This window comes from Nymphalis io, chromosome 1 (genome assembly GCF_905147045.1).
Source record: "Nymphalis io chromosome 1, ilAglIoxx1.1, whole genome shotgun sequence".
NCBI classification, from domain to species: domain Eukaryota; kingdom Metazoa; phylum Arthropoda; class Insecta; order Lepidoptera; family Nymphalidae; genus Nymphalis; species Nymphalis io.
The window spans coordinates 11,108,645-11,122,605 of NC_065888.1; the positions used below are offsets into that span (position 1 = coordinate 11,108,645).

The following is a 13,961-nucleotide window of genomic DNA, read 5'->3' on the forward strand; positions in this document are numbered from 1 at the left end:
TAAGGTATATATCATAATATTGGCCTTGGCTCTCATTACATATTTATGTTTTCGATGGAATATTATTACTTTTTGTACAAAAATTATCTAGTAAATTTTTATCATGTTATTATAATTAAATCATAAAAATTTACGAGTTTCTGATTTATTCCTTTGTATTCACTCAACTACCTATCTGGATGTCAAGTTTGAACTTTCTAGATCATCTGGAACTGGGTTAGAGTTTTGATTTATAGGTCAGTCAGTGAAAAAAATGACGATTTTTGGACGTTAATATCTAAATAACCGTTTGAGGTGTGTTTATGAAATTTTGAGCACATATGTGTCTCGCAGGTCTCAATATATGAGCCAATGTAACATGTTTATGTAAAATAGTTTTTGAGTTATGAGTGGGTCAAAAGTGGCTCCAAATGGTTCATAACACATGGTGCTGCTGACCAGTTCTCTTAACTTGAACTTGGCTTGACACGCTACCGCGTGTCTAGATATTTTTATTTTTACATGTTAATCGATTGGTGTCTAGTACGTCACCGAATGAAATTGCCATATGACCTACGTAGTAGTTAGGCTGTACTTTTTTGTCGTAGCCAAGCTCCTGCAAATACTTCGCTAAATGTGATTATAATAAACACTTGTACATACATCGGTGATTGAAGGTGACAGAAAGATGATAAACATTTCTTCTTCGATGAAATTTATTTAAATTGTTTTCAATCATTTAAAATTGTCAATTAAAAAAAATAATAATTTTAAAAGGTATTGCATATATTTAGAACAGTTATAGATTGTTATACGCGATAAAACGTAATAAAGAATCGATGTTTATTTATCTCCTTGCTTGTGCTGGACAACTGCTCGTTTTACGATACATCTGCCGCGTTTCACGCTTGCTCTTTCCAATTTTCCATCGGCCCTTTCATACATCGTCATAAAACTTTATGTTTTCTAAAAGATTCGCCGTGATGTCCATACTCTGAAATTGGTCATGCCGTCTCAGAACGGTTTTTTTATTGGGACGGAATATGGTTACTACACAATTGAATTAGAGGTTATATTTGTTTGCAGAGAAAATAGCTATTGTCGTATAAGCTCGCAGGTGTCGTATGCAGCAAGCGACCAGTGCGTCACGCATATAAGTCAGCGTTGAATAATTCTTTGGAGGTGCTTATTAAAATATTTGTTGTTCAGTCGTTATTTATTTGTATATGTTAAGAAGCTTTGTGGCTCGCCGGCGGACATTCTTGCTGACGTAGGTGGCTGGTTTGTGGATCTCTTCATGCAGCCGTGTTCACTTTTAGGCACTCATGTTGCAATTTTTCCTTTCTACAAAAAACAAAAACTACTGTTTTTAATAATAATATATACAGTTAAAGTAAAAATTTTAATTTAGTATGTTATGTAAATTGCAATGATAAAAAATAAGTGGATGTTTTTTAATTCGTTTAAGACACATTATTACATTGAATATTGTATAATAATAAATATGTCAGAAATTAATTAGCTCAAAATATTTTATAAATATATTTATTAGAATAAGTATTTTACCAACGATATTGTAAATCTGCCAAAAATTATAATATACTTAATAGGTGTCGCTTTAGGGTTATAAAAAACCGGGTTAGTAATTATGAAAAGTATATTAGAGAAAGCTCAATTGAAATTGATATATTTATAATCATCCTAACCTACTTGCAATATACCATAAATAAATCAATTAAACCAAACCTCCGTAACAGACTTCCACAGCGTCACTTTAATAGAACAGATCAAGTTGAGGGAGGAAAAATAAATTAAGGATCGCACCGCTCGAAGATTAACTGTTAAAACATTATGGACCATACCATTTTTATCTCCTTCGAATCTCGAAAGAGTCCGGTCGCCGCAGACGATCCGGCGCAGTGGGAATGGGACGAAGTACTCGCGAGGGAAAAGGATCACACATTCGACCGTCAGAGGTCGAATATAAATGTGGAATGTTTATGGTTCTACCGTTTTATTTTGTTCCCGGTCCGGCGAAGTATTAAATATTGTTTCAATTGAAAGCGGACAGATCAGACGGGTAGTCTAATGAAGAATAATAAAAGTTGAAGTTTGATTAAGTTCCATTTGCAAAGATATCACGATCTGAGATGTTGGCCGCTGATACTACCGTGTTACGGTATTAGATATCGAGCCAATTGCCTTAATTGTGCATAAATAAAGATTACACCGCTCGATTCATTTGAACTGCTTCTGCAGTAACACTTAAATAATTTTAATTGTATCGCGTACGTTGAAATTGTTTTATGATGTCTATTCGCTTTGAAAAATTAACATATAAATATAACTTCATACAAGATTTGCATTAAATTGTAGTCAAATAGAATATTCGTACGATGTTTAAGCAGTATTATTTTTGGACATGAAACAATGGACATAATCCTAGCAAGCCGTAACGAGTTAAAGGCACGTATCTCATATATAAATTTATATATAATTTATAATGTGAACAAGTGATGTCATGTGAAATTAATTAAGATAGAGATAATTTCGAGTATATCATATTTTTTTTCTGTTAAGTGATATTTTAACAAGCATTTTTTAGAAAAAGCTATCGTTCACAAGTTGATCTGAAACAGTAAGATAGCAATTGTAACAAAACAAAATACTGTCTGGCTTTTCTTTTTATTCAATTTCCTCCAGGAACCCTATATAAATTCATTACAACACACGTTATAAAACTGTTAACCATTTCAAGCAAACATGATAACTTGGTCGGAACAAAAAAATAGCATTGAAAAATAATTATACATTCCAGTTCTATGTTAATTGATGTAAAATTTATTAAATTATTATAAGAAAAATTTTTTTTGGCCTTTTATAGCTGACCTTTAATTTTTACAGACACGTTTATTAAACATAGTCTACATAGGTGGCTAGATTAATATCGTTCAAAGAAGTAATCGTTGTCTTATTTACGTTTATATATAGCCATTAAATTTTCACATATAGTCGATTGTAGCTGTACGACCGCCCGCGAACAAAGGCTTTGTCGCCACTGCTTTCAACTAAAGTCGAGCCACTCCGCATTGTGTCGCGATTAGTCGCGGCGCCGGACGAATGTGTCGCGTGTTGTGACACTGTGACAGCGTAGAGCACAACACAAACGCCGACAGAGACACCGCTGTTTGCATTGTACTACGTGCCGTGACATATCGTTTGTGACCGCCGCCGATGCCTTAAGATCTTTTATGGACCTAAGCTTTGTTGGCCAATGAAAGCGTTTACAGTTACATAAGACCTATGTACACATATACCATTGTACAGATGTACTGAAATGATGTTCTCGTATGCGTGACGTTGCAAATATCTGAAGCGATTTGCATTTGAAACGTATGAATAATTCCGTTCCAAAAAGACGTTAACTGGTTAGTGTTTACAGATCAATGTTTAAATGTACTGCTGCTTTCATTAGAAGAAAATTTTTTCAAACTTTTATTGATTATTTATATCCTCATAACCGGATAACAATAGTGGATTGTAACTGTAAAGTTTTGAGTCTTGAATATAGGTTTCTGTTTTGAGGTGTGTGCATTTAAAATATGAAACACACTATAATTTAGTCATTATGAAATAAGAGAAAATATCCTTTATTAAAAGATTGATTTAAGAAACTAGTGATTTAAGAATACACATCATAAATTTAGACTTTTTATAGCTTCTTTGGTACGAGCTAATTTATTATAGCTTATTTAGAGCAGGCTTTTTAAATTTTTCACTTTTTTGTTTGCTGGTATTTTACCAAAACAATTTATTATATATACAAATAATAATCTTTAAAAACTTATTACGTAATCAATATTAAAAGAAAATTATTGTTGTTAAAAAGATACTGATACGTAGACAGCTACTTTTAGAAATACATAATTGTTATAAAAACACAAACTTTTTGCTTTGCACGCTTGGTAGCTTCGTATTAAGGAAACAAATTAGCATGATATAAAAAAGTCCCCTAATGTCTTTCTATGCTTCTACATTATGCAATTTTGTATTTTTTCACATAATTTAATTAATGTGAATGTGTTATGTGCATCGTTAATGTGTAATTTAGGTAATGAATTATATATAAGGTGCAAAAGTAAAATTAACTTTAAATGACAGAAATAATTTTAACACTTCATTGATATATACTTTAAAATGTTTTTCTTTTATACGTTTTTTTTATATCACTTATCTATTTTTTTAACAAAAAACTCGGTAAAATACCACATTTAGATAAGGACCTATTCTTCAATCACGATTTTCTACCATGAATTGCTTTATTGATCTTATTATTAGTTTGTCTGTTTGCAATCTTGCAATAACCCAACCGAAGAAGACAAAATTTTGCGCACACATTTGATACTAGACATAATACAATCTAATAAACATAATTCGTTTTAATTAATGGATTAAATAAAATATTTTTTAAATAATAATTATTTTTTAATTAATTTACAAACCATTTGTTCAAGATCTAGGGTTTTTAAATTTAGTTTGGGAAGGCAGTCGAGTACTTGGACTACTTGATGGTAAGATTCAAACCCAAAGACATTGACAGTATAAGAAGTATGAATCACTACTTACGAGTACACCATCAATGTTCGGAGATGTTATATCCCTTGTGCGTGTAGTTAACACCTTTAAATCTAATCAGATCAGTATTTACATCGTCCTATCATTGTTAATAAGATATCAAGATGAATACCTCAACTTGTCTTGTCTTGTAGTACATATTGCAATTTACAACTACCTTTTATAAAATAATAATGAAGCTGAATAATAATCTGTTTGAAATAGTGAGATATACCTATTTCTTTTATATAACTTATCGATCACTTTTCGATAAATTCTAATTCTAATATGACTATTGTAACGACATGCCACATAACGCCACGCTATATAATGCCACGCTACATATCGCCACACTACATGCCAAGATGAGCCAAGCCAAGTTAAGCCATGCCTTGCCATGACAGTTAAAGCCAGGATTGTCCACCATGCCCGCCTGTAACCATTACTAGCGTCACTCGAATGACAACAGAATTTAATACCCGATCGGCTCATTTCGGAACGTCATTCGTTTTTGTACAAAAATGTTGCTATGGCAACCAAAATAACGGATGAGATGATGTGGCCAAGAAAAGAAAAATAACATTTGTGAATTGGAAAAGTATTAAGATATAAATATACATTGGATTATTCATATATTGTTATTATTATTACATTCCCGTTTCACTATATTTGCGATTCTGTATACGTTACTTTTTCTTATATACATATTTTTTATTGTTTATTTTTATTTTCATTTTGTGTAATTGATTGTTAATTATTATAAAGTTAAGTTAACATTATGCTACGTGTGCGTGTTGTATAATCACACTTGTTTTTAATACACCATGTAAAATATACTCATTGTCAATGTGCTTTCACTAATAATTAAATGTTTAAAAAAGTAATAACGTGGAATTATAAAAACAAAAATCATATGATTCGGGCTAAGATATTCACTAAAAAGTTATTTTTATAATATTTTCAAAATATTGCAACAATTAACAGTTCGGACAGCGATTACGCGAAAACGAACCTATTTGGATGATTACAATTTGTGAATATTTTCCTAAAATAATGTGCCAAACAATACTTCGAAATGCTGATATTGTAATTAAACACAACAGATTATTTGAATAACATTACAGATTTTATAGGTATTAAGTACTGTGTGGTTTTGTGCATCTGGATAGTTTTCACCGATCAAAAGTTATTTTACTGGTTCGAAGCTTAGTGTGCAGACAAAAGACACGTAACATTTCACTTTTCATGGCATTAGCTTGTTTATTAACGTGTATGAAATGGTTGAATTTTCTTCAATTGCCAATATCTTAGGATAAAACAACTTACAACCAGATCGTCCATTTTCTCGTATACCTTTTTAAATAAGATAGAGAGGGAAACATAAGTAATTTGAAATGATAAAAAGAATTATGTTTACGTAAATAAATAATAGTTTATGAAATTACTTGAAATTACTAAATACATTAAAAATATCAATAACCATATCGTATAACTGACGTTAGTTATCATTAAACAATTGTAAAGCTATAAAAGATATATGATTATTATCAATTATTTTATAGTAATATTTACGGTGGGTGGGTGGGTAATAATAGTTTCATTGACATTTGTTTGTACATTATTAATAAGACATACAAAGACTAAAACATTAAATTTCATTAAAAATATAAATAAAATAAGCTAAATTGAGTTAAAATAATTAAAACAGAACAACGGTTAACGTACATATAATGTATTTCTCTTTTCTACAACTACAATAAATTATTCTTATAATTAAATATGAATCTATACATATTTACAAATGCTGATCTAACACAAGTATCACAGTTTAATAAAAATAATATTAATAATACTTTTTATCTATAAGTTAGGGAATATAAATATTTAGATAATTTAAAAAAAACTTATTTCTTCGTTATTTCTGATATTGGTTTTGCAGATATATTTCCTGAAAAAAGAAAAATTTTATTTAAAAAATTTGTCAGAGAAATTTTTATTCTATTGAATTAAATATCATTTACAAAGGTTGCCTAGGAAATATTCTTTTATAAGATAAAGCGGCCTTGACGCAGGTTACATATATTTGCATATAATTATCTATAAACCACCTATCTACTTCTTGGTCGCTTAGCTAATTATAAATAGTAAAACCTAAAACTAATTAGAATAATAATAAGCCATCATTCAAACTTTCGGATTTATAATATTAGTAAGTTAGATCGTACTTGCATAAAGCGAATATAAACGGGATTATTATAGAAGTGAGACTAACACTAACGGGATATAAACAGTGTTAGTTTTTTTTTATTAGAAAATATCTTAACAGTGTTGGAAAAAGTCCAGAATATTGATAATGACCATAATGATTAATTTGCAATTTAATGGAAAAATCGTACTTGCATTCTTGATTCTATTCCACGCTCTCATAATTTGTATTTATTATGATTTTATATTGATCTGTATGTGCTCTATAAGTCTTTTATAGTATCTAATATTATTTTTGTATTGTAACAAAACCTAAGTTTTACTTATTATTAAGATAAGTGACATAAATGTAATTGTCTTACCTTATTTAGCTCCACACATGCACAGCTTTCAATACAATATTACTGTAAAATTCTGGATTCCCACCGATGCTACTAACATTTACTAATGCACTAACACAGTATGAATAAGGCTTAATATAATTTGCCTTTAAAGTTCCTTAAAACTAAACCTCACTTCTCTCTTTAATATCCACGATGTACCTGTTAACAAAGAAATAACATTTTAATCTTTTATTTGTATTCATGTATTAAGCTAATTTTATAATAATAAGTCTGTATAATTATTGTAGTATGTAAAAACTAGTTTTTTAAAAGCGTAGGTTGCCCCTTCTTTGCCCCATTGTTATTATTTAAATTATAAATTGTAGTTGTATATAGAATATAAATTCATGCATAAGATTAAATAAATAGGATTTTGTATTAATCATATGTAATTAAAACTTTTTGAAAAGCTCAAAACATAAAAATAATTATTTTCGAATGAAATTTTAAATGTTCCAATTTCGAAAATATTGACTTTGCAAATGAAAAATAGTAGGGAAAAATTTTTGCCGTTGTATTACAGATTATGAAAAGATGATTGATATGTATATTATGTTGAAAATATCAAATTATGTCAACATAAAAGATAATGTACCAACTCTTACTGTTAAAAATAGGTATAATTTTATTTTATTACTTATATATTGAGTACAGAGGACCATTTGTCACTTCGTTATGGAAATAGCTATCGTAATTAGACGCCAAGATAGTCGCGAATTAATTTTTTAGATTTAATGAATTAATTTTGAATGTAATTTAGTCGCGATATTGTATTTGAGCAGTGTTCTTACTTTCAAACACAAAAAGAATTGATTTTACGTACGCAGTACAACACATACTTAGTTTTATTATATAAATATGATTAATATTTAATGATATTCAATCTCTAAATAAACTCCACTAAAACTTTTAATAAAATTTTAGAAACATTCTCATTTCATTGTGTTGTAGTATATTTAGTTTTCTTTTGTATTAATGTTACTAATTTTATTGACATATTAAGACTGAAATTTTATAATATAATAATAAATAAATATATGTATATATATATATATATATATATATGCTTTTTAATATATATTTAAATATAATATTTGTGTGCCTTTGTTTCTATAAATATTGATGTCATCCTAGTGCATATATTTTGAAAATATTACATATAATATATGCGTACCTAGTATGCTAGATATGTTTGCGCTATTGTACGTATATGATGTAAAATTCATGAATTCATTTAAAATATATAGATTCCCGAATTAATTAAAAAAACGTTTGTTCTTGGTTGTTATTTAAAATTCTTTGTAACCGCTATTCATTTGATTTATATATTGAAATACCATTAAATACATATATAATATTACTTTACATGTATAGTATATAATTTATGATACAAAATGTAAATTTGATTTCAAAAATTTCAGAATAAAATTATAATTATTTAATAATAATAATTTAAAACTTTCTAGCATTCCTAGATCAATTTTCCATTTATTTATAACTACATAAATTAACGTTTGTATGATATTTTAGGTATTTTATTAAGAGAGCCACGCAACGATATTGAATACTTGATTCAATTAAAAAAAAAAACAAATTCAAATGAGTATTCCGATTAAACGTATTTTCAAGATACAAATGTACATATTATTAATATAAATAGGTGTCTATGAGGTAACGGAAAGACCACAAAAAGATGGACATTGTGTAAGAAAAGACCCCAAATGAACAGCATAAGGGCAGTCAATGACAAATGAACAATAGTGATATATTCAATCGCTTAAATCAAGATATATACAGCTCACTATATATTTATATAAGTGTTTTAAGATTCTGCTTTAAATACAATTTACAAGGAAAATACACCATATTCAGTATTTTATTAATAAATATAGTTGCTATGTATGATTTATATGGTAAAATAAATAAGTATGATATAGTCTTTTTTTAACTTAATATACCCAAAGTTTACTTGCGGATAATACAAAAAATATAGCGGTCAATGATCTAAGTAATCAGAAATAAACCAGCAATATTCGCGGAACAACTAATTATTTATGACAACTATAGTTATCATGCTAGGAAATTTGTATATAAGTAACCTACCTATAGAATGATCAATTAGCCTACACGTCCTCTTATATCCACCGAGCCCCAGTGTATTAGTGTGGTGCGATAAGACTCAAAAGGCGGGACTATGAGATGCTTTCGTTTAGAAGCAGCAGTGAGAGATTTAAGAGCTGTTACTGTACTCTTATTATACATTAATAAACAAGCATCTTTTGAATCTTGATATCAAAATATCTGTTTAACATTCTTATTATTGATAATAATGATTTACAAAAGTTGAATAAATTGTTCTTTTAGCATCTAATAATTACGAGGTATTTTTTATTTTAATTAATTACATAGATTACTAAAATAAGTATATACGTAAGACTATTAAGCGTAGGTAACGGAAATCTAAAATAATAATAATTAATATTTTATGAATGTGTTAATAATGTGCAAAAACTTCACATACGACTTAGTATACCATATGCTCGTGAGTATTTTTGTCTTTAGGCCACATTTACCTGTAGGTAAATGTAATTTGAATATTTACAATGTTAACTCGAGTTTCATTTAATATTTGTTCTTTTGATTAAAAAAAGGAAAATAATGACAGGAGAATATAAAGTTTTTTTTAAAAGTAATTTCATAGTATTTTGTTTTGTCAACCTTATTGTCGATTAGATCTAACGAACATCAAGGGTTTTGTAGTTATGATGAAATAGAACCACTTGGTTATGTGCTGTTTTTTTATTTATTGATGATATATATATTTCTTTTATTACATAAGATACATAAGCCGATTTTAAGATATTTTTCAAAATTATTTAGCACGTAGAGAATACGTTAGTTGAAATAAGGATTAATGGTATATTAGTTTAGCTTTTATGTAATATAGTGTTGAAAGCTTAATTAATATTTAAAATAATTCATAATATGCTTTTTAATATATTCTTACCGTTCATGAATTGAGCGTGTAATGTGAGAACTGACTGGTATCTCTCCAAGTCCAAAGAGGAGGAAGGCAAGATTGTTGTAAACCTGCTAGAAGTTCGGCGTGATATCGCTGCGCAGCCAGCAAATACGGCGTTGGAGGTAATGGCATTGGACAATGTGGTTGCTGGACCATAGGAGGTGAAGGAGAAGACCGCCGGGGCTCAGGTTCCAGTAAAGCGTCTATCGTGAATGCCCGACGAGGTCTTGGTACCGTCGGCAGTAATGCTGCCGTATCTGGCGCCTCTGGTGGCTCTGGGCTAAGTCTTGGACATAGAGTTATAGTCGGTGCGAACATACCACCTGACATTCCTCCTGGATTAGAACTCGCCTGGCGTGCCAAGAAAGCTCTGTTAAAAGTCGCTAGCGCAGCTAATTCTGCATTCAAACTATCTTTTTCACCTTTATGTAGCTTAAATCGCTTTCGGCGACGTAGAAGTGAGCCATTTTCAAACATATCAAATGCCTGTGGGTGAAGCGTCCAGTAGGCGCCCTTGCCGGGTCTGTCGGGACGGCGAGGTACTTTCACGAAGCAGTCGTTAAACGAAAGGTTATGTCGCAAGGAATTCTGCCAACGCTGAGTATTCCGTCTATAATATGGGAACCGATCAGTGATAAACCTATATATTTCTGATAATGGCAGCATACGCTCCGGCGAGCTCCAAATAGCCATCGCAGTAAGGGCGATATAAGAAAAAGGTGGTTTCTGATCGCCGTAGGACTCGCGCGTCGGCCTCGGCATCTCTTAGCACTTTTCCAATTTGTAATGTTTCGTTTGTCACGTCGGTAATGATATTTCAGGCAAGTAAGCAACACGTCTCTCACTGGTTAATATAAGATAAGGACTGGGCGAAAGAGCGAGAGTGCGTGCGCCAGGCGGGCGGGGCCGCTTTGCGAGGTCCGCCCTGCGCCGACTGCACCAATCGCTAGTCGTTCAGTTTGTTTGTTGTTTTTGTCGGCTCTGGACCCGTTACAGAAGAATTTAAATTGTTATCACGTTTACATTATACGAAATTTATTCGACATCGACACTTGAGCTTGTTACGAAATTGCAATGATTAAAGAAGTTGGTGCTTATTGATGTGAGAGAGCTGAAAATAATGATTGGTGATGAACTTTATTAATAGATGTGGGTAGAGCTTTATATCTCATCGATAATAATTTCCTCTGAATACATTTCATTATTATTATTACTTTGAGATAAATTTAGAAAACTTTATGAACAATAAAATATAATATAATAATGTATATCATTAATTAAAAATAAAACATAAACGTGAATTTAAAACGAACGTTAATTTTATTTCATAAATTAATTCAAGTTATAACTCAAAATATAAATATAAAAACAAGTATGCTTTTGTATATGCTTTTTGTTGCAAAAATTATAATTAATTAACCTCTGGAAATACCTCGTATATTTGCGTGGTATATCATCAAAAGCAATCTGTACGCGCGCAGCTGGTGCACATAGTTTAGTTTAAGAGTACGTTGATCCTCAAATATCAAAGCAAAGTTATACATATATATGTACACGTGACAATTTTACATAATTTAAAAACTACGAAACTTGTTACAGTGAATTCAAGATATGTAAACAATCCTGTTTCAAGTACGTTAGTATTAAACAGTATTGTAGTATCTCACAACTTTAACAATAATTACTATATTGCAGATATATTTATTTGTATTTATTTTATTTTTAATAGCTACCGGATTTATTAGAATATCAATTACGAGAATTTATTTGGCACTCTTTGTTGACTAAGCTTATTACCGACACAGATATTATTCTGCTATTATATTATTTACCTACATAGACGTAGGTTTACTTGGCAGAAACCTTACTTTAATTTGAACATATTAAGCATGTAAAAGCAAAAGAGTTATAAAAAAAATCTTTAATGTCATTAGAATTATTTATTTCTTGGCATTTATTTACTCTTGTTTTCGAACGGTATAATGATGTGTTTGTGCTGTTTTTACTGTAGCAACAGGAACACCCAGTGTTCAGTTAAATAAATAGATGCTTATGATGCTTTTGTACTGCCATAATGAGGTATTTCATTTTGAATGAACTGTTATAAAATAGTCAATAAATTCAGTAAATATTAAATTAAATACACCTTTCCCTTTGAAGGCGTAAGGTAAATGGAAAATAAACAAGCTAGCTTGGCGCGAAATTTGCACATAATCTTTATTCTATTTAGAATATCATGTATTATTGTTTCAATATATATGAGCCATTACGAGTTTCGCGAATATTATACCTACATAAAACTTACACCAGAAAATGCAACGTGTTTCGGAGAAGATTTCTACGCTTCGCAGTTTCAGCCAATTTGAATTTACTATTAACGTAAACTTGAATTTCATGTTCTTGTTTCTTACATTATATCCTGCACAGTCACACAGTTTACGTTGAGAATAGCCAGAATCGTTAAGGAGGATATCATGACTTTAATGTGTCCATAGAAAATGTCACTATTTTCCCATCCTTCTTCTCTCTGTGGCACTACGCTCATGATACAAAGCAGAATTGCCATTCTGAGGATTGTCGTTCTGTGCGACCTCAATCCAAGATATTATATTGAGGCTGTTATAAAAACAGGCTCACGGAAACTTGGGAGTTCTGAACAAGGTACGGCGTTTATTTATGGTACGGCCTTGCGTTGAATATTGTTTGCACCTTTGGGATGGCTCCGCTAAGTACCTACTGGAGGCCTTGGATCGGTTGCAGCGACGTGCGGTTCAAATTATTGGCGACGTCACAAACACCCCCGGGCCTTTACAATTGCGTCCAGAGATGGCGGCGTTGAGCGCTTTCGATCGACTGTATCACGGCGAGTGCTTTGAGGAATTATTCTCTCTAATTACTGCTTCCCCTTTCCTTCACAATTTACGCGTGCTAGCTCTCAATGTAAATGCCTGTGACATCAATTCCATCGCGCATTAAGACATTTGGCAGCCTTTTTTTTTGTCGCACCTCCAAAGAATGGAATTCTTTCCCATCAAATAAAAAGAAAAACCTCCCTCTCTTTTCGAGAAGAAGGTTTTTGCTGCTTATTTCATTGCGCTGCAGAATTTCACACGACACATGCTGGTTTATTCATGATGATGAATATTGTTTAAAACATTTAAATTTTATGAACTTTTTGTATTACTAAGTTCTAAGTTGTTTGCCTTTTTGACGCATCGTCTCAATTAAAACGTTTCTTAATTTCATTCGCTTCGCGCGCTAAACAGCACGGTTGGTTTTTGTGCGTCTGATGAACCTTTGGGTCAAGAAGTTCAATTCAGTAGTTTGTAGGCACTCACCAATTTTCATATGTTTATTTATATATTATCGAATAACGTACCATGATTATTATTGATTTTTAAATATGCCTTAGATATAACATTTTAAGTAATTTCTGTTGTAATGTTATTATATTATCTTATATAATGTATACCAGAATGATTGCTACAAGGATAATATCTTGACTTGACTGAACAGGAAAAAACTAATGCTATAAGCTTAACTTTATTTTTCGTGTACACATAACTTTTTCTTTTATTACATATGTGGAGAACACATACACACACACAATAAATAAAAATATATACCGTAACCGTAACAGCCTGTGAATGTCCCACTGCTGGGCTAAAGGCCTCCTCTCCTCTTTTTGAGGAAAAATATATATATATATATATTTAAAAAACGATTAATATTAATTACGACGCAAACCCGAGTGGACG

At 30.7% G+C, this 13,961-nt stretch overlaps 1 protein-coding gene across 1 annotated transcript; it reads right to left on the reverse strand.

Annotated features, from left to right (window-relative positions):
- Positions 1–7,156: 7,156 nt before the first annotated feature.
- On the reverse strand, positions 7,157–11,037 carry LOC126778701 (fork head domain-containing protein FD4-like). Its single transcript, XM_050502352.1, has 2 exons — positions 10,189–11,037; positions 7,157–7,340 (listed from the first exon to the last, which is right to left on the reverse strand). Exon 1 carries the CDS (start codon positions 10,963–10,965, stop codon positions 10,192–10,194), a length of 774 nt encoding a protein of 257 aa, XP_050358309.1. The 5' UTR covers positions 10,966–11,037; the 3' UTR covers positions 7,157–7,340; positions 10,189–10,191.
- Positions 11,038–13,961: the final 2,924 nt, after the last annotated feature.

Excerpts from the sequence above, each read along its gene's own strand:
- LOC126778701 (XM_050502352.1), bottom strand. The coding sequence starts at position 10,965 with ATGCCGAGGCCGACGCGCGAGTCCTACGGCGATCAGAAACCACCTTTT.